The 20,787-nt window shown below is 44.5% G+C and overlaps 1 protein-coding gene across 1 annotated transcript in view; it reads right to left on the reverse strand.

Moving 5' to 3' along the window:
• grk3 (G protein-coupled receptor kinase 3) overlaps positions 1 to 20,787 on the reverse strand; it is a 63,212-nt gene that overhangs the window by 34,241 nt on the left and 8,184 nt on the right. The window contains exon 3 of the mRNA XM_047569960.1: positions 14,860 to 14,936. Coding sequence (XP_047425916.1) covers positions 14,860 to 14,936 — 77 coding nt within the window. The remainder of the gene's footprint in view (positions 1 to 14,859; positions 14,937 to 20,787) is intronic.

Below are 20,787 nucleotides of genomic sequence, written 5' to 3' on the forward strand. Positions count from 1 at the left end.
CCCACCTCCACCAGACTTATTAGACTAGACTACAATATGGACATGACAGCGACTCTGTTCTACGACGGCAGTAAACACGTTCGCCTCCACGGAGCTCGGAAGACGTGCATGACCAGGGACGAGTCTGGCTCAGGTTTTATCTGATACTGGTTCTTTTGAAACGGTGCTGCTGCTTAAAGAATGAAAACATGCAAACTTTGACCAAAAACAGAGCCTTTTTGTGACGTGCAAGTGGAACAGAACTAAGACTAAGAAATGAATCAACCAATATAAAATCTCTGTCAGGCATCAGGTTCAAGCTGAAGGTTGTTGAAGGTTCACTTCCATCTGTGCAGGAGAGAAACTGCAGCAACAGAGCTAAGGAGGCTAAGCTAATTAAAAAGTCTGAGCAGCTTTTGGGTCTGGTTGCTGCCATTAGCATCATTATTGGACCCATCTCTACGTGTGACCACTGTAACTCTTCTGTCCATTAAAGCATCGAGCCAACGCCACCAGATCTTCACCGGAGCAGAACCAGTTCCCAAAGGAGAGACTTCACAAAAAGATAAATGAATGAACCGCAACCTTGGGAGGTTTGTCGTGCAGTCTACAACAGATCAACACAGAATCCATAAACAGGAAGGACACAATGTTCTGCTTCATGTGGTGAAGACCTGGTAGCTGCTTTGCCAGCAGGTCATTGAGCTTGGACAGCTCAGTGACCTGTACGCTAGCTGTTAGCTCTTATCGAGCCAGCACCAGGATTTATGTGCCTTTGTTTTGGTTTATTACGGAGACATATCAGACAACCCTGATAATTTCAGGTCATTTATTTTAGATCTGCTGTAAATCAAAAGCACGTCTGTGTAGGTGTGCGATGACACCTCCTTCCTGTTTGCTAGCTAGCATTAAAGCTGCCAAAAATCAAAGGACAGCTAAAGTCTTGTGTGACTAAACCACGTCTGATGTGTCGAAGGAAGCGAGTCAGACGCTGGTTCGTTTGCTGCGGTGGTTGTAGTTAATCATTATTTAATACTGCCAACAATAAAAGGACTGAACAGCTTCCATGGAGTCCATTCAGGTTAAAGGCTGCAGCAACAACAACAACAACAACAACAACAACACGGCACGAGCTCCCCTCCCCACACTACATGGACTCTGACTGGAAGTGGATTTATTGGACTGGATGGACTGAACGTGGAGGTTTTATGGAAGCTTTAGTCTAGTGGACGACACGGGGACGAGCAGCCGGTTGTAAGAGGATATTTTGGACTCTGCTACCGCTGCAGGAGTAAATTATTCTTTGGATCGCTTTGAGTTTCTACTCACGATAAAGGGAATAAAAAAAGAGAAAGTATCTTATTGAAGAGTCATGTGAGGGAGGAGATGACTTGACTGTGTTGCATTATACATACACTGACCTTTACTGGTGGAAGAGCAGCCCACAGTGTGTACGTATGTGTGTGTGTGCATGCACTGCACAATGTGACCGATATTCATCCGAGTATAACTTCAGCATTAGCAAACAATATTAGGTATTCTTCCAGCCACGCCGCTCTGCTGCCCTGCTTTCCAATAAAGACACTCAGACTCTCCAGTTTTAGACGTAATTTCATAAAGTGGCTTTCAGATATAACTCCGACACAATGTGTCCACGGCTCAGTCCCTACATGTCTAGAGGTGTATGTCTACATGAGGGCAGTGGTGTATATACATATATTGTTGGAGATCAAGGTGGTCGATACCACTTCTCAAGAAAGACACGTTGTCTTCGTTTGAAGGAGACTAAACGTCTAAACACCATCAAAGAAGGCGTTTTATTATCCAAGTCTACGATAAAGAGGAGACTCCAGGTGGGCAAAGCATCTGGCCGATATTGGTTATATTGGTTCACTGGAGAACCATTCATTGGGGAAACGTGATGAACAGTTTCCTGCAACTATAGTCACGTATCTGGTTGTTAACACACCACAGTTGAGTTTCTGATGGACAACACCAACCGACGTTCCTCCAACTCCTTAAGAACTCAAGACATGAGCTGGATGGTAGAGAACCGTCACAAACATCAGATGAAACGCACTCTAGAAATCCAACAACTCCATCTGGACAAACCACGAGTTCTGAAGGTAAAACCGTTGGGATATTCTGCGACGACTGAGTCAGTCAAATGACCTCGACCTGATAAAAACCTACAAACACACAACAAAAGTCAAGAACTTGTTGAATTACCTTTGCATTGCTAAAAGTTATTGTGAGTTCTCATTATTCTGTTTGATGTTGGTTCAACCACTAGTTTAGTTGCCCAAACGGCCAAATTTCTAGATACTTCCTGACTCTTGATTAAAACTTTGGGGAATTTAATTATAAACCGTGGCTTAAACCTTCACAGTTCAGGCTTCAAGTTATAGCGAAATGCAAAGAATTACAACATGAGTGCACAGGTTCTCGGCTTCAAAGGGCAAAGACGTAGGATTTATCTGACAAATGGAAGAATAAACAGTAAATAAGACATTCCTCTTCCTGAACAGATTAAATGTGTCTTAGACGTAGATGTATGGACAAAAAACAAAGAGTCAGAAGGTCTGAGTTAATCGTCTTCTCGTGTGGTTTGGTTTTCTAGGACCTGACCTCTTCACATTCTGCACATGGTTTTCAGGTAACACCACCAGCTCTGATTCGGAAACTTCAGGCCTCGTCTCTTTAGTTTGATGAATATACTGAGTGGATTCATCTCCCCTGAGGCCTGATGGCTCCAAAGGTGGAGGAACTTCATACGGTCACCAACAAAAAGCAGCAGCAGAAAACAGTCACGTCAAATATTTATCAGGAGAATGAGTCCAACAGCTGCAACGAAGAATTATTTTTGTGTTGGTGCAGTTTATTCATTTGTTTTAGGAATAGTTGGTCGGTTTAGTCGACTAAAAACTTACAATCAGAACTTTACAGAATAAGGTGATGTCTCTGAAGTTCGTGTTTAGTTGCTGTGTTTGATGACTTTTAAAAAGCGCTTCGCTTCGAAAAATGAGAAGAAACTACTATTAAAATTACTTTTAAGGCTTTTATCTACCAACTAATTTAAAATGCACGTGTTTGACTGGACCAAACCAACATCAAGCTGTAGGTGGACGATAAGCTGGGTTTGGATTTGTTGGAAAGATCTGATATTTATTCCTAAAATCCTCTGATTAATGTTTTAAATGTGTTATCTAGCCATGTCGTACCACATGAACCGGTTCATGAACATCCTGCTCCATCTACCGAGCCTTGAAAGGAGACTTAAAACACGACAGAAGCTTTAACTGTGTTTAACTCTGAAGGCTGATGTGATGTGTGGCTGTATTTTGAATTTAAATCAGGAAACCCGCAGCGACTCCCAGTCCGACCCAGCGAAGAGCGGCGAGATGCTACGTGACGTTAGCGACACATCATATTAATATTAAAGACACTCCCTTTATAGTTATGAGATCGCGTTAGCTTTAAGTTTGGAGGTATTTGAGGAGGAACATGTCTGAGATGCCCCAGGCATGTACAGCGCTCTGAAGACATGGTGTAACTCCACCACGGGACTGTTTGCAAAAGTAAAACAAATTACAGGAGCGGATGTCTCGTCCTGGAACAACTCTGAGTGTTTACAAAGGCTCTTGAATTAAATATGTTAAAATGTATTAGCTCTCAACGTCTGAACACATTGTACTCGCTTCTGCAAATTCAACTTCCACGACTTTGTAATCACCTCGGAGCGCTGAGGAAAGGCAGGCGAGGGCTTAAAGCATGATTCACACATTTGGTTTACAATCTAGCCGGCGAACTGGACACAACAATAAAAGAGACGGAGCATATGGAGAGTGTCTGCAGGCCTCCCGGCGGGCCTCCAGTCTGCATGTTAAACAGCTTTATTACATCAACCTGCACATCTGAGGAGAGATTTATGTCCACGGCCACCAGTCATGTGGTCGCCAACGCATGGAGACGCCATAACATGACAGCGGTGGTCCTGTCCAGGACAAACGAAGACAAAAAGGACACACAAAACCAGAAAACCTGGAGGCAGGGAGGCTATGGGTCAAGGAAAATATAGAAAATGTGCAGCAAAGTGAAAAGCTGACATCTGTCTCTGTGGCGTATAGCGAGGAGAAAAAGTCCTGCACGCCATATTAACCAGCCCGAGTACCGCTAACCCATTTAGCATCGGCAGAAACTAAAGGACAGTCAGGAACTAACATTACCCACAATTCAACTGGGTCGCCAAAGGTTTGGTTCAAGGTTGAGATACAGAGCTGAGGTTTTATTATTATTTGAAAGTCTGTGGCTCAAAGAGAACCCAAGATATTATAGTTATACTGATTAAATGAGCCAATATTACAGTCTGTGCTGTGAGCTCCTTGTAGCTAAATGTTCCTGGTAACAGCTGATCAGTTTGATCCTCAGAACAGAGTCGGTTCAGTTGTGAGATGTTGGTGGTTTCCTCTCATCAACTGATGCTACAACATTTCTACTGGATGAAGGTCAGGACTTTGACTTGTTCCTAAACATTCATCTGGTTCTTCTGGAGAACCACTGGTGTTCTTGGGCTCCTTGTCTTGATGCATGACCCAGTTTCTCTTCACATTCAGCTCATGGACATAGAGAAGCTGGACAAAAGTAAGAGACATGAACCTAGAGGGGAAATGTTGTGGAGACACTGAGATGCCGCCGTCATTTACCTGCAGAAGTCTTAACTGAAAACTTCAGCTCCACCACAACACGAGAACATCCATCAGACTTCCCACAGCTCCCCCTACAGACACTAAAAGCTTCACACAACTGTTTTCACATGTGTTGCTCCTCAACACCTGGGAAAACACAGTAATGTGTAACATTGGTGGAGTTCCTCTTCAAACAGCTGAGGCGTGGCGTCTTTTCCTTTGAGTCACACCAGAGTTTAAAGCAAGCAGAAATGTTCTAGTGTGTAGAAGCGTCGAAGCGCTGAACTGCTGCTGTCAGCGAGTTTGCAAAACAAATCAACACGCTGCCACCGTGAACCATGAGTGACTTTACAGACTGACCTTTGAGTGCACAAACACAGCGATGACAGACGCTGCCGGTGTCGCAACATTCAGCTTTTTATGCAACATCGACGAGGGTTCAACAACAATGGTCATGAATAGTTAAATAGTTGTGCCAGTAGCATTGAAGCTAACTTGAGCTCACTGACTGCCAGCTAGCTACTGAGACAAGCGTGCTAACAGTTAGCATCAGGCATGCAATCAGACTGGATCAATATCAACTCCTGATCAGTTCTTCTCTGATCTTTTCTTAAGTGCAATTGAGCAACTGTTGAGCAACCGAGCGATTTCTCTTTGTTTTTCTACAGAGAATGAAGTCCACGACGTGGAGTAAAGGTCTCCCAGACATTATCTGAACCGAAAGGACACATGCACGACATTTAAATTTCACTTGAGGGTGCGTTTTAACCGATACAGAGAAAAAAGAAAAACAAACACCTGCATGTCACTGGTCAGTCCTACGACCAATGAGATCAGGGAATTGTGAGATGTTTGCTTCTCAGTAAACGCTTTAATCACCGATAATAGTTTGTCCTCAACAAACGTCTTAAGAGCTAAGTTCTGCAACTTTTGTTGTAAATAAAAGACACTCTTAAGTCCATCGCCACATTAAGCCACGCCCAGATGATCCGATTGGCCCAGCACGTCTACGCAGAATCAGTTCCCAACAGAGAGACTCTAGACCTACTTTCCTTCACTAAAGCTGTTTGGATGAAGGAGCTAAAGACAGGCAGGGATTGACCCGGGACATCGTTGATACTTAATCCCATCTACAAGGGCTTTGGATTCCCTGAAGTCCAGGATCTAAGGATCTAGGACCAACAAACTTTTAACGACAACCAGTTAAACCTCAAACACCAAGAGCACCTGAACACAACCCGTCAGGAGTCATAGTCTGAGACGCTACACTGGTTCGTACCATCCACCTCTGCACTGAACGTGTGATCGGGTCTCATCGCTGAGCGTTCACCATCAAACGAGACCTACATGACACATTCCTTCCTTGAGGTTACCGAGGTGACGACACCCCAGACACACATAAAAGCAGAATTTATCACAGGTCTGACACTATGCAGCTCAAACGACTGAAAACGACACCTAACGAGGTTCAGACTCATTTAGGTCTGGAAACACATCGACCCAGCGCACCCTGAAAGTCAGGGGGCGATGGTTCTGGTAATTCTTCAGCGTCAGAGATCAACTTCATTTCTTGATTAATTAATGAAAACACCAATAATGACGTCTCATGTGATTTACCAGATGTCAGAGAGCAGCACCCATCTATCTGTGAAGAAAAGGTCTCAGACTCCATCGGATTATGTTGATTAGCCGAGTTGACAACTCGGCTAATAATAACAAAACCACGATGAACTAGAACTCTGTGTCTAATCTGGTTCTGGCAGGTTTTAAACCAGCTCTTTAGTTAAATGCCTTCTTTTCTCTTTTATTACTGTTATAACTTTTATTAGGACGTACTGAATTTGTCCATAATTATTATTGGAACACGTATTACTGTTATTGGCTGTAATTTGGTGGAACCAATTTCCAATTCCTCGGACAAAACTGAGCCTCAGCGGCCACACGTTTAATTAAATGTCATTTTACTCTGTGGAGTTTAAGATGATCGTAAAAGAGCTGAGGGTGATTCTCAAGTCAAATAAGACGGTGACATCCACCAACACGTTCTACCTGGGGTTAACTCAGCGCTGCCGTCCAAACAAACGCTTTAAACTGGACAAACGTGATCGATTCCTGACCACTGTCTCCTGTTCCCGCCAAGCCAATCAAATCATCGGGGGGCGTGGCTTAATGTGGTGAAGTAACTAGGGCGCTACGTGGTTTATGTTCGCAACTAAACTGCTGCTGTTGGAGAACGGAGTCGTTAGCTAGCGTCAAAGCTGCCAAAAACCAAAGAAGAAGAAGAGGAAGTAGAAACCTGTGACCGACCACGTTTCCTGTGTGAACTGAAATGAACACGAGCTACGAGCTCCCCTCCCCTCACTGCATTTATTGGACTGGATCCAGTCGACTCCAGGAGAAGATTCCACAGCTTTAAATCAAACCCAACATTTAACCTTAAAAAGCTGATATTAGGGTCGTTTAACACTTTTAGCTTTTTGCACTTCTCGTTGGGTGTTGAGTGTTTTACCACCATTTTATCAAACTTGACCTCATTATTTCCTTCCACACTTGTGATGGATTAAAAACAGGAATATCGAGACTGACCAGTTGCGTCCTATGATTTCTTTTTGAAGCTGCCGTCTGCAGCTTCGTTCGGACACAACAACGACCAGGTGTCTGTTATTTTCATCCCTTTACTCAAATGAAACCTCTCATTGGTGCTGTGATGCGTGGGCGTACGCCTGATGTACGTCGCTCCATTTACAGCAACATTTTGCCAGTTAAATCTATGTAAATGAACGTCAGGGCTGTTTGAAAGGCTAATACAGGTCTGCAGGGGAACATTTCTGCAGAGTAAAACAGAGAAACGCGTATTATTATCATTATTATTATTATTGTTCTCTCAGCTCCAGCGTCTGTCGTGTTCAGAAACAGTCCGATAGCTTTGATGTGAAGATGGCGTGAATCACGACGGATGAATAAAAAGGACAGACGTGAGGAGGACTGGAGGCGTGGACAGTCTGTTGACACACACATCCTGGCCTCTGGGAGAAAAGAAACGCTGCATTCTGGGAAAAAAGGCAGGGAGATGGCGACGGGCTCGTTTTTACCGTTTATTTTTTTCTAATATTTTTTTTTTCCGTTCGCCTTTAACATCGACCTCCCTCCCTCCCTTTCTCCGATCACCTGTTTTATTCCTCCTTTAATCAATTTCATTTCTCCCCATCGACGAGCAAATGCAGCAGCAGCGGCAGCAGCAGCAGCAGTTCTGGTCGGTCCGGTTGCCGCGGCAACCGCAGTTGCCCGGCAACGGGAGACTCTCCATCATCCATTCCTGAAGTCTGACAGATGGAGAGGGAGAATGCCAAGGCGAGAGAGAGAGAGGGGGGAAGAGAGGACAAGAAGAGGAGGAGGAGGAGAAAGAATGAGGAAGAAAAGGACTGAAGAATGAAAACAGAGGCCGAGATGAGGAGATGATGCAATCGTCATAAAACACAGCCGCTCTGATAAACGATCCCCGCGTCTTATTTTCCCCGTCGCTGGTTCACACTTTCATCTCTTTCACTTTGTGTGTTTTTTTATTTATTTTTCTGTGTGTGGATTAAACTGTGGCAGCGTTTTTATTTTTTTCTGATGACGATATGTGAAGATCTGAGCGTCTGTCGATTTGAAACGATTTAACGTGGTGATTTATTTTATCTAACACTGTTTATTCATCTAGTTTTATTTTATATTAACACATATCTTCATATCCATACTTCTACTCTAGTGAAACGTGCATCTTATATCTTATACACACTCCAATATTTCTATGTATTTTGTATGTTTTATATACAAATACATTTTATCATTTATATACGTTTTATATATATTTTGTATTTTATATACATGTCTGTATATGATCAGATATTTATTATATACTTACATAATATTTGTGGGTTATTTTACATATACTTTACGTAACGTTTTGTGTATATTTTGACATTTTTTATGTATTTCATATATAATTTGTAAACTGATATCACATTTTCTTTTATGTATTTTATATTATTTTATGTTTTATATTTAGACTTTGTAGATTTTAAATACATTTATATATTTCTCTCCATTCTTTTTAACATTTATTTTAATTTACTTACATATTTTTCTGTCAGTTCGTTTGATGGTGTAATTTGTTATAAATTGTTTAAATACCAAGAAATAAAGGGTGAAATATTTCCTGCTGCGTCTTTTCTGAGATTTAAACAACTCATTCATTTTTCCTCCATGAAGCATAAAAGAAAAGGATATTTAAAGTATTATTAAAGTATTATCCTGTGTCAGTCCATGTTAACAGACATAGTCCAAATTTGTTGGTTCAGGAGTGAAAGCAGCTGAACTCAGAACTTCTAGAGGCTGGATGGAGGCAGCAGGTGGACGGGGGACGGGGACGCGGGGGCGTGGGGGGGGGCAGCAGGGGATGGGGGGGCAGCAGGGGATGGGGGGGTAGATGCAAGATGACGAAGACGTTAATAAACAGCCGACATTAGTCAGAGACTCGAGGCTCCGCAAGGAAACAAACTACTGGTTCATTTGTTGCTTTTTAGGTTCGGTTCTTAGAGGGAGAATAAAACCCCCAGGACCAGGACCAGGACCGGGACCGGGACCAGAGCCAGAGCCAGGACCAGAGCCAGGACCAGGACCAGGACCGGGGCCGGGACCAGGACCAGGACCAGGAACAGGACCAGAGCCAGGACCAGGACCAGGACCGGGGCCAGGACCAGGACCAGGACCGGGGCCAGGACCAGAGCCAGGACCAGGACCGGGACCGGGACCAGGACCAGGACCAGGACCAGGACCAGGACCGAGGACGGCAGCGACCAGGACCAGGACCAGAGACCGGACCAGGACAGGACCAAAAGGGCCAACGGACCAGGACCAGAGGACCGGACGGACAGGACCAGGAGACACAGAGCCAGGAGGACCGGGACCCAGGACCGGGGCCAGGACCGGGGCCAGGACCAGGACCAGAGCCAGGACCAGAGTGATGGAGGAGGAGTAAAGGTTCTGGTGGTAACCATGGTAACTTTTACTAACCATCTCCTAATAAATGAACATCAGCTGAGGGACACAAACATGGAGGAGAACACACTTCCTCCTCTTATTCTCCCTGTCCCCCCGTCTCCGTCTCGTCCCCCCTCATGTCTCCTCCCTATAAACCCACACATATGATACATACGTATAACTGGAGGTGAGGTGGTGCCCAGCTAGATGCTGTATTTAGCCTGGGTACAGGGTCTTTATTATATAATGTTCATCCTGGGTGACCCTGACACCCTCTGACCCGTGGACGTCCCCGGGACGAGTCCACTCATGGCCGGGTGGACCTGGGTGGACCCGGGTGGACGCTTGTGGACCCTGGTGGACGATGGTCCAACATGTGGACGCCGACGGCCTCTGACCGACGCCACGCTCCTCATCTTTGTGACACGGCCTAAAATAAGGACTCTGACTGTCACCCCCTCCCGCCCCCGGGCGCCGGGACGACCAAAGACAGCGAAGGACGCTCGCCAGATGGACTTTTTTTTTAAAAATAACAATAACCGGACTTTAAACCCCCCCGCCCCTCTGGAAAGGGTCCAATAAAGCCGTCAGTGATGGAGGAATGAAGACGTCTCGTCCACGAGGACAGACATTCCAGCGGCACCGTCTTCTTTGTGACCTTGGTTGCCATGGCAGCCAGCGAGGCTCATCGAGCTGAAGGACGAGGCCTCTTCAGACCAAACAGCCGCACACGCTCAGGACACGACAAAGACTTTATTTCACTCAGATTATTATTATCAGGAGGAAACGTAGATAAATATCACCTATATTTACTAAATAATGATAAATATATGCAACAATATGAACAATACATTATTATTATTATTTATATATTGTGTCTTTATGCAATTATTATTATTATTATTAGTATTATACACTGTGGGTTTATTAGTCTGTTAATGTACAACTACTACTTACAATAATAATATTAAACCATCTGTAACATTCAGGAAAATGTAAATAAATATCACTTAAATATAATAATAATAATGATAAATACAGATACATAAATAATAATGTATAATAAATTGCTACTCTCCATTTTACATGAGTTTATTCCTTTATATTATTTTATTATTATTAGTTTTAAACATATTATAGAACGACTATATTCTCTTCTTTGAGACGTATATTGTTATATTATAAAATATCAATATATTATATTATTGTTATTATTGTTAAACGTATCATTATATTATATCATTAGACAAATAAATCCTGAGGGACGTCCCACACTGTCCCCTCCACCGTCCACATGCTGGACAGTGGAATAATAACAGAAGGACCTTATGATCTGGAGAAGACGCCGCGTGTCCTGGTTTTTAACTCATGTTGGTGGCTGCATTTTAAACACGAAGCAATAACAGATGGAGGAAGACGGATGTTGGAGGACAGACATTTGGACTCTGCAAACTAAACTCTGAAATATGTGGCATGTTTTACTAAAAACGTCGGCGTCTTATCAAATGTTCAACACGTCAATTAGCTGAAGTGTCATGGGCGCTAATTGATTTGATTATTTTATCAGCTCTGGTGCGTAAAGTGAAGCTGTGCTGGGACGGATCCACTGACATATTCAAACACACATATTTACCATTCAAATGCGTACGCTACACGGGAGCAGTGCATTTCCCTAAACTGAGCCTCCGACGGCCGAACGCTGGGGAGGAATCATTCTGCTCAGAGCGAAGGGAGGAAACGAAAAGAAAACGCCGTCAACAGCCGGAGAGAGAGAAACGAAGCCCCATTAAAAACCAGATACTCATTAAAAACCAGATACTGAGCTCATCCATTCATCCACTGGTAGAAATGAACCTGAACCAGAGACGCCTGTTCATTAGTGACGAGAACCAACTCCACTACACACTGATGCTTCCTTCCTTCCTTCTGAAAGTTTGGCGGCAAAAAAAAAACAAAACAAAAAAACAACAACATTAGCTTAAAGCTAACAAATGGTGATTTTGTTAGCGTTAGCATGCACAGGCGTTTGAATAGGAAACTCTTTTCTACTTTTAAAAAATGATTCGATGTCTGAGAAGAGTGAAATGTGTTTGTTTCGTACTAGTGCACAGTTTTTGGTCGCATTTTAAAATGCATTTTAACATCTACAGCTAAAAATGTTAAAGTCCAGAGTTGTGCATATTTAAAAGTGTCAGAAATGCCTTAAACACTTCGTTAGCTGGGAGCTAACAATGGTTCTATAGAAGCAGCTGATTGGTCGACTAATCAACGCATTAATAACGTGTGACCAGTCGATTATCAGAGTAATGGTTTGTGGCGGCTCTACAGGACACACATCCCCCGGTTTGGTCTGGCTCATCACCCGGACGGCACTAAAAGGTTGTTACCGGCGGGTCATGGGTTTTTTACGAAAGGTGCCTAACAAGCATGTGCACACCCACGCACTCGGCACATGGGCTGGCAACAGTCAACAGGAGGGACGGTGGAAGTACGAGAGGACGAAAGAAAGAAAGAAAGAAAGAAAAGAAGAACGAGGAAGACAAAGAGGAGGAGGCAGGGAGAATTAACGCAGCCTATTCCCAGCGGAGGGTGGGAGGGTGGGGGGGGGGGGGGGCTGAGACCTAGAACAGTAAGTAAACCTAGAAGAATGGCTGCAGGGCTGCTGCGGTCCCCCGGTGCGCCACAACTACTGGCAAACTGCCCGTCTGCTCACAACGGAGCCGGCGGAGATCGTCTTAGCATCGCAGCGAATGACAATCACCCGCTAATCACCTGCGTAACTCGCACAGGAGAATATTAGTCAAAGATTATGGAGAAAATCCTGATTCGGGGTCTTTCAGTGGCTGAGGAGAGTCTGAGAGGAGAGTCTCCGTTTATCAGACTGCGTCAGGGTAACGTTCAAGTGGCTTTTATTTTTAGCAACACCAAGGTGAAAGGTAGAGCCGGGCTTCAGGAGAATCTTTCCCCAACTCAAATCAATCCTTCAGATTTGTTCTTTTTTTAAACATATGCAACATTTCCTGCATGATTTCTGTCGTAACAGACTAGACATGCAGTCACAATGATTAGCCACCGATAAAAGATGTGAAGCTACAGTGAAAATACTGTGGTAACACCATAAACATTGGCAAAATGTGGAGTTTCTGATGGTGTTTTTTTGTGACTTCCAAGGAGTCGTAATTGAAGACCACAAGATATTTATACAAGATGGAGGCAAACAGATGATTCCAGCATCGGTCAAACAGCCCTAGCCTGGAAGACCGTCCGAAATTCTGGTTTTCTGGTTCCAGGTTGTTGTGAAGTCTCTCTGTTGGGAACTGACTCTGCTCTGGTAGAGTAACAAAAACCTATAAACCCAACTTCATAGCAGACACTCTGGAAATGCATATGATACCTGGCTGTACCGAGGTTCCCCTCCCAGGTATGACTTTCTTAAAACAGGAAGTGCAAACACACATCCTGGTGTCAGATAACGACTGATTCAAGAACAAAACCAAAGACGATATTGAGGAACACCCCTGATTTTGGCTCTGGTTGGTTGGAGGACTGTCCTGTTGATGCAGATTTTCTGTAGCGGTAGAGACGCGTCCCAAATGAAATCCAGATCCAGTCTAGACGGACACTTTAATTCTGATTGTCTTTGGAAAAACAGCTGCACCTGATTTTACTATTTTCACAAGCTGTACGGTCCAAACGCTGGAGATGTTGTTTCAGAGCCAGATTAATAAAACATGCTGCTTATGAATGTGGAGACGACTCATTTCTTTAATCCAAAACTGACAATGATTTTTGTTTTAACTACTAAGAGCATCGATTGTTCGCGTCGGCCACGAATGAGAAGCCGACACCAGCGTTTGTTTGAAGAGAGAGTGTTATGTTGTGTTTGTCTAATGCAACGCTCACAGCTCTGTAACTCTGTACTCAAACACAGGGGTGCTCGCGGCGCTATGCTAACAGGTCCTGCGTGTTCCCACCGCTCAGCGGCTTAGATTTGCATGTTAGCACGTTAACGTTTGCTAATAAGCGCTAAACATAAGTAAACTCAGGTTCACTGGGTGAAAGGTTAATAACCAGAACTCCTCCTGGGAAAAGAAACCAGCTACAAAACAAAGGTTTAACTTGAACACACAAAGCGCCAACTTCATAGTTTCCCTCTGGTTTGTCGAGAGATTTGTGAGAACTTGAAATCAATCCTACGGCTTCGAGTTATGAGTTCATGGCTGATCCACAAAGCTGTGGATGTATCAGCCCCCCCTGTGAGGAACAACCGCTTACCTGCAGATTTCACCCCGACATTAAACCAATCAATGAACCAGGCCAATGTATCAGCTCCGTCTTAACGGGACATCACAAGAAATTCAGAACATTTCTTTGGGATCATTTAGACACAGTGTCTTTTTTTTTTACAAAGTTCATGCACTGGAGATCAGCACTTATGAATTGTTTCACAATCCGTGCCTTTAGAAACTCATTTAAAAAGGGAACCTTAGCAAAACACATTGGTGGATGTTTTCCCAATCCGGCTTCAAACACAAAACCCACGTCTCTGTGACGTCACCTTTTCTACCGACCTGGTGCTGCACACAAATAAAACCATTTACCGTTTGAGGTTGCTGCAGCAGTTCCTCACTTTATTGGAGATATAAAGCCGCTGGAAAAGTCACTAAACCAAGGTCCACTGCGGACATACAGTCTACATTTCCGTTAAAGATTAAGTCCTTGCATGAATAGTTACGGCTGAACAAAAAAAAAAAAACACCCATGGCTGCAGCCGAGGTCGACATTTCCCCGAGCCGAGCACTAACTAACAGAATCCATGGGGTTCACTCAGGTCGAAGGCTGCAGCCAAACAACAACAACAACATTTAAAAGAGGAGAAAAGTTTCCTGGAGACTAATCTTCCAGATTAGGGAGTTTATGGCAGCGTTGGAGGAGCAGAACATTTGTGGAGCAGAGAACACAAGGTACGAGCTCCTGTCTCCACATTAACCAAAGATTTACTGGACTGAATCCCGTTAATTCTAGGAGAAGACTTTAGGAATCTACAGTTCAGGCGACCGACTCTGGAGCATGTTGCAACTCTGAATAAACTTTATTTATTATTTATATATCATTCCTTGAACCTCCGAGTGGATGTTGTTCTGTAGAGGGAACTGAAGTGTTGACTCACCGATTTTCTGGTTGAAGATTTTGTCAAACGTCAGCTCATCCCTCTCCTCCAGGTACTTCTGCATCACACTGCGAATACTGCGAACACAAGGCAGGGAAAAGGACAAGCACGGATTAATGCACATGAAACAAAAGCATCACCAGCGCCGCCGTCCCATCCCGTCCTCCTCCGCCTCCACCTCCCGCCACAGATCCTGGCCCAGGTTTGGGACTCTCCCTGCCACCTGTCCCCCGACGGAGTCAAGCGGCGGGGAGGGAAGTCGGACTCATGGGAGGCAGCGGTGGAACCTGGAGAGAAACACGCTACCCTGGGAACGGGTGTTAATGAGAAGGAGAGCAGGGGAGAATGAATCAATTAGCGCTCCCTCCACAGGCCCATTAACGGCACATCAGCGCCGAGCGTACAGACGCCGCAGAGACGCAGGAGGAAGCTTCACCTTACGAGCGGCCGGCGTGAACCGAGCACGAGCGAGGCAAAGCCTGGGCTTCTTAAAGGGGAAATGAAACTGCAAACTATATCTGAAATAACACCTCTGTCAAAAGTCAAGTATAAAAAGTTGCTAAGATCAAAGATTTGAGAAGTTCGAGTCTCCATCAGTGGGAAACATCACGGGGTTGGTTGGAAGTGGACCAGGGTGAACTGGAAAGAGAAGCTAAGGCCGGTATGAATCCTACCAGGTCTACTTTTGAACCGCTGGGCAGTGGTGCCACTAAAAGAGGAAGACGTGGTAAAAGAAACCAGTGCGGCTATTGTTCACCAATGGAGTCCATCTACTGAACCATTTAATCCACGTCCTGTCCTCCACCGTCCACATTCAACGCTGTGGACGGTGGCGATGCCTTCACTGAAACATGTCTGTGGTGAGCTAAGCTAAGCTAGTTGGAACCACACGCTACGTGTATCTGACTAAAACCATCTTCTTTTAGCTTTGTCTTCTCTTTCACCAGCCCCAATGGTGACGCACATGCTAAAAAAATAGCATAACGACCCCCGTATTGTTTCCTTATATGCTAACATTTGTCAGTCGTGTTATATATTGTTGTGGTTCATTTCCTCTTCAAGAATAACTGACGGTTTTTCCAGTAGTTATATTCTGATGAGGCTCAGTTTGTGGTTTTTTGTCTCATCGAACATCGAGCTTTAAGAATGTGAGTTTTGCTGCAGACTTCTGTGATTATCGGATGAACTGGAGTTGGAACAAAGGGAAGGTGAACTTTAACTTCTGCACCGAGCTCGAATGCATTACAGTTCGTTATTCGTTACTAAGGGCAACTAAGAGCCGACTAGAGGCGAGCTGGAAAAAAGCAACGACACGTGAACGACGAGTAGAAACTGAATCTGATACAGGAAACCCGGAGCCAAATACGGCCCTAGAATCTACAGCTGTTAATTGCATGATTAACTCAAATCAGCTGCATTATTTCCTTTGTTAACCAACATCTCGGCTGCTCAGAAAGCTCCCTGCCCCGTTCACATCGGCAGCAGATGCAGATAAGTTAGATCTTGTCGTGAGAAGCATCTCTCAGGAGCCGTTTCTTTATCTGCTCTTTGGTTTCTGCTCGCATTCTTCTTCTTTTTTCAGCGTTACTGCGACCACACTTCAGATTCTGCTTCCTTTCCACAGTGCTGCTGCATCTTTGACCACTTACCCAATTCTCACTACAACTACAGGCCGATCCAGATCATAATGATAGAACATACAACCTTTATTAATGCAACAAAAGCTAAAGGATTTTGCGTTAACGTGCTACGAACCAGCAGGGCCACGTTTACTCGAATAAAAACAGAATCTGATACGGATCTATTTTCTTTTCCTGGATCTGATAGCAAGAAATTGTTTTTAAATAGATGCAATTTCATGAATTCTCTTGAGATTCGTTGGCGTGTGAGGACAAAGCAAAAGCTCAGACTCTGCGAATGGATTGAGCCCCAGGTTACAGGGACATTATTTTAGGAGTAGGAAGGTCCAGATAACGTTTGACCATTTTAACCATATTTTTCCATTTGTGCTCGTTTTTTTTTTAGCCCGAGAGCCACAACAGCACAAATACACGAAAACAGTTGTTTTAAAACTTAAAATGACATGAGTGACCATGTGAATCAAAGCTGAATGGATTCTGGAAACCAGTAGTGACACCTTTTAACTGACAGCTAAATAAACTACGGTGAACGTGACCTGGGCCCATGTTGTTGTTGTTGTAGCTTACACATTCGCTCCGGTGCAAACGCTGCGTGACAAACGCTGGTGCTGCTTCCTGATAAAACCGTGACAGACTTCTGAACGTGACCTCGGCCAGTCAGGGCTGATTATTCATTTTCTTACGAGACGCTGCACCGTGGACGCAACATTTCACGAGCAGCCGCATGCTACAGGAACCAGAGCCTAGGAAGTAAGCGCTTCCTCTTTTAGAGAGATGTGTGAGCTCGGCTGAATCATTAGCAGCTGACTCCGGATTATTTGTATGTCGGACGCTGCGTACAGACACGTCGCCGTTACCATTTACTGTAAACGCTGGGGCTTGTTGGCCTGTAGTGAAACAAGCTTTTGGGGGCAGACAGGGGTTTCCGCTCGAGTATAAATGGCGCGGTGAGGTGAGGTAACGCAGCTGTGGGTTATGAGGCTAGTAATGAAAACACGGCTGCATTGAGAAATTAAATCCTGTATTACAGAGCACTTCCAGCCTCTTTGATCTGCGTCTGAGCTGCTCAGGCCTCCGACACTGAACGGCATCGTGAGGTAAAAAGCTCATAGTTGATGCCGTTAAGGATGAAAAAGCAGCTGTTTGTCTTTATCAAATCCCAGATGGTCGCAGAGTCATTGCTTCCCTACCAAAGCTAAGCTCAGTCAGTAACAGCAGCAGCTTTAAACATATCAACATTAGCTCAAGGGAGCAGACGACCCGAGCTCCACGGACAGAAAAACAAAGGCTCTCGCTGCGACGGTGCACGTTGAGTGACAGAATGACCGGCGGCGCGCGGAGATAAATAAGGCAGTATCATCTGCAGGGGATGGGCCGTGACGCTGGACTTTCATACGCGGGCGTGAACGCACCGTCTGTCAGCATCTGAGCTTCAAAGTCGGACGAGATGAAGTGGGGACTGACGAGGTCCTGATAAAAACGTCCACGTCTAAACGGTGGATCCAGGCCTGACCAGAGCTCGCCTGCTGTAGCCTCCTGGATCTCTCCAGTCATCACTTGTGCATTTTATCTGCTAAACAGTTTGCATTTCTGTTTAGTGTTTATTTGGTGATTGTTGTTATTTGTGGACGTGTGCTGGTGCCTTTCTTGGCCTGGTCACGCTTGTGAAAGACGTCTTGATCTTGATAAATGTGAAATAAAAATAAAACTGGTGCAACTGAATAGTCCTAATTCAACTCATTTGACCACTGTTAATCTTCTGTCCATCACCACATTAAGCTCCGCCCACCAACCATGTGACTGGTCTGGTTCCAGGTGGAACGTATGCACCAGGCTGCAGTCCCGACGGTGTGTTCAAGTGCAGCTTTTTGGTCCGTTGGCACAACTTTCATTAACGCTTTAAAGCACGAACACATCGCTGACGACACGTTAACGCTCGCGGTTTTTGAATTAACTCGATGGTTTGACATCTCAAGGGTTTAACTAACCTCACTTTTACCAACAACTCTGTCTCCCTGAGCTTGAGTCGCTCCCAAACCTGCAGCCGACAGCGGCGAAGCTTCATGATTATCATAATGATGACCAGAGCTTTTTCAGGTTCACGGCCTGCGTCACGGTGACGTCATGACGTCGGCTGGAGGCACAACAGAGCGAAGCTGGAGGCGAACACTGTCCCTGACGACCAGGAAAATGTCGCCTTGTTGTATTTTCAGGGGCCAAAAACCGAAGAAGCAAAAACACAAAGCTGACGTTTTATCGGATACCAGCAAACGCCACCGTAGACGACTTGGGTTGATTCAAAGGAAGGACTGAAATGACTGAAATTACATCAAGTTCATCATTATTTGGTGGTTTCTTGTTAAACACACTTAATACCTAAGTTACAGGCTGTGAAGGGTTTATTGTGTAACTCCATGGGGGGGTGAGAGGCCGTTTAATGCCACACAGTGGTTCAGTTTCCCTCCAAATCTGGAACAAATGTAAAAAGAGTTTCCAGAAATCAATGTTTTTTTTTTTTTTTTTTAATCCAGTTCTGTTGTTGAGTAAGAGCCTGAAGAACGACCACAGTCAGGTACTGTTTAACCAACGCACAGGAAGAGGCTGCCTCAAAGTGAAACCAAAAAAGCAGCTGTCAAACCACGTGGAGGACGTAACCTGAAGAGGTTTACTCCACGCGGCACGAGCTCCTCGCATTTAATGATTTATGAGCTTCATGAGAACATTTGTGTGTCTCACACAAAGGTAATCTCATCCCCGAGCTAATGAAGGCACGTTAGTCACAGCGATGAAAACGAGCTCCGAGTGGGTGGAATGGGTTTCGAAACCCCCACATATGCAGCGTGTGTTTGTCACAGCGCTGAGGTTTTATTTCATTGAGCAACTTCCAGAGCAGCAGCCTAAAGGTCAGAGTACGTGCAAGCGACGGCTTTTCTCCCATTTTCTCGGGTTATCTTTGTTTTAAAGCGCCACGGCGCACATGGTCGCCTTTCATTAAGCTGCTGACACATTCAGGAAGCATGCAGATGTGTCAATATTTAACATATTAACAGGACGTCGATGGCGTTTCTGGAGCAGGGTCTGTGGGCATGTAGCTGGAGAGCGTTGATAACACCACAGGCCTGGTCTCTGGTCTCACGTATATTTTACACTCCCTCGTTTCAGCTTGAACCTGTCGTCTTCACACTATCAGTTATGTCTGTCAATTATTCCTCAAGGAAGATGAGTTAATGCCCGACAACATAAACATGACCGGGGCAGTGAGAGCTTTTTTATTTGGCTTATTTAAGCCTCTACACGTGTAATTAGCGTCTTTAACGAGAAAATGAGTTATTGTGAAACCTGTTTGTCTGGCTGCTGCGGCTCAGCTGGATTCAGGGGGTGTGGATAGCAACACCTCTGCAGAAAAAAAAAAAAAGAATTGAGCCATTTATAACACAAGTAGTCACTTCCTATAACTTCACAATTTTTTTTGTTTTAGTTTCGGTTTGTGTTGGTTAAAGGTGCGTTCCATTATCTCTGCGTTAACGTGGCTGGAAATCAGCAGCTCTAGTAATTATTAGTTAGTTACAAGGATTTAGCGCCTTGTGTGATTTTAACATGTTTCTTTTTCTTTTTCTTTTACTAAAATAAACCCTGTCTGTCCCGATTCTCTGTCACAACGCAAACTTCAAACTTCAACAAGACTCATCTACAAACACCTCGACAGGTTCCTATTATGTTCCTGCTTCTGAAGTGGAGGAGGCAAATATAAACGAAAGGAGGAAGTAAAAAGCCAACGGCGCCAACGCCGCTGCCACCAGGCTGATGTGGTGTCACGTTTCCAACAAAGAACGTGCAGCTGGTTCTAGGTCGAGGAACCCGACGGGAACACAAATCATAGAAAACAATGGGCGTCTATGGTGCATTAACATCCATCCGGACCAATCTGGTCTCATCTGCTCCATCTACCTGGTGCTAATGAATCAAAACGTGTAAATCAGCAGCAGCTAACAGTGCTGATGCTAACGGCAGTAACCTGACCGAGTGAAGTTTTAATTAGCTTAGCCTCCTTAGCTCTATAGCTGCATGGATAGAAGTGAAGCTTCAACATGTCTGAGACCAAACGTTTGTCTAAAGTTTGTCTGGACTTCACCTCTAAAGCTGCAACAAGGAGGAAACAACTGGAATTAGATCCAACATCTGACCACACATAGCATTAGCATTAGCATTTTATGAAAAGGACCAGAGATGTCGCGTCTTTGATGCCTGACAGACCCCACACCACTGGTTTTATGAGGATAATCATGAA

The sequence above is a fragment of the Mugil cephalus genome, chromosome 19 (assembly GCF_022458985.1).
Source record: "Mugil cephalus isolate CIBA_MC_2020 chromosome 19, CIBA_Mcephalus_1.1, whole genome shotgun sequence".
Taxonomy (NCBI): domain Eukaryota; kingdom Metazoa; phylum Chordata; class Actinopteri; order Mugiliformes; family Mugilidae; genus Mugil; species Mugil cephalus.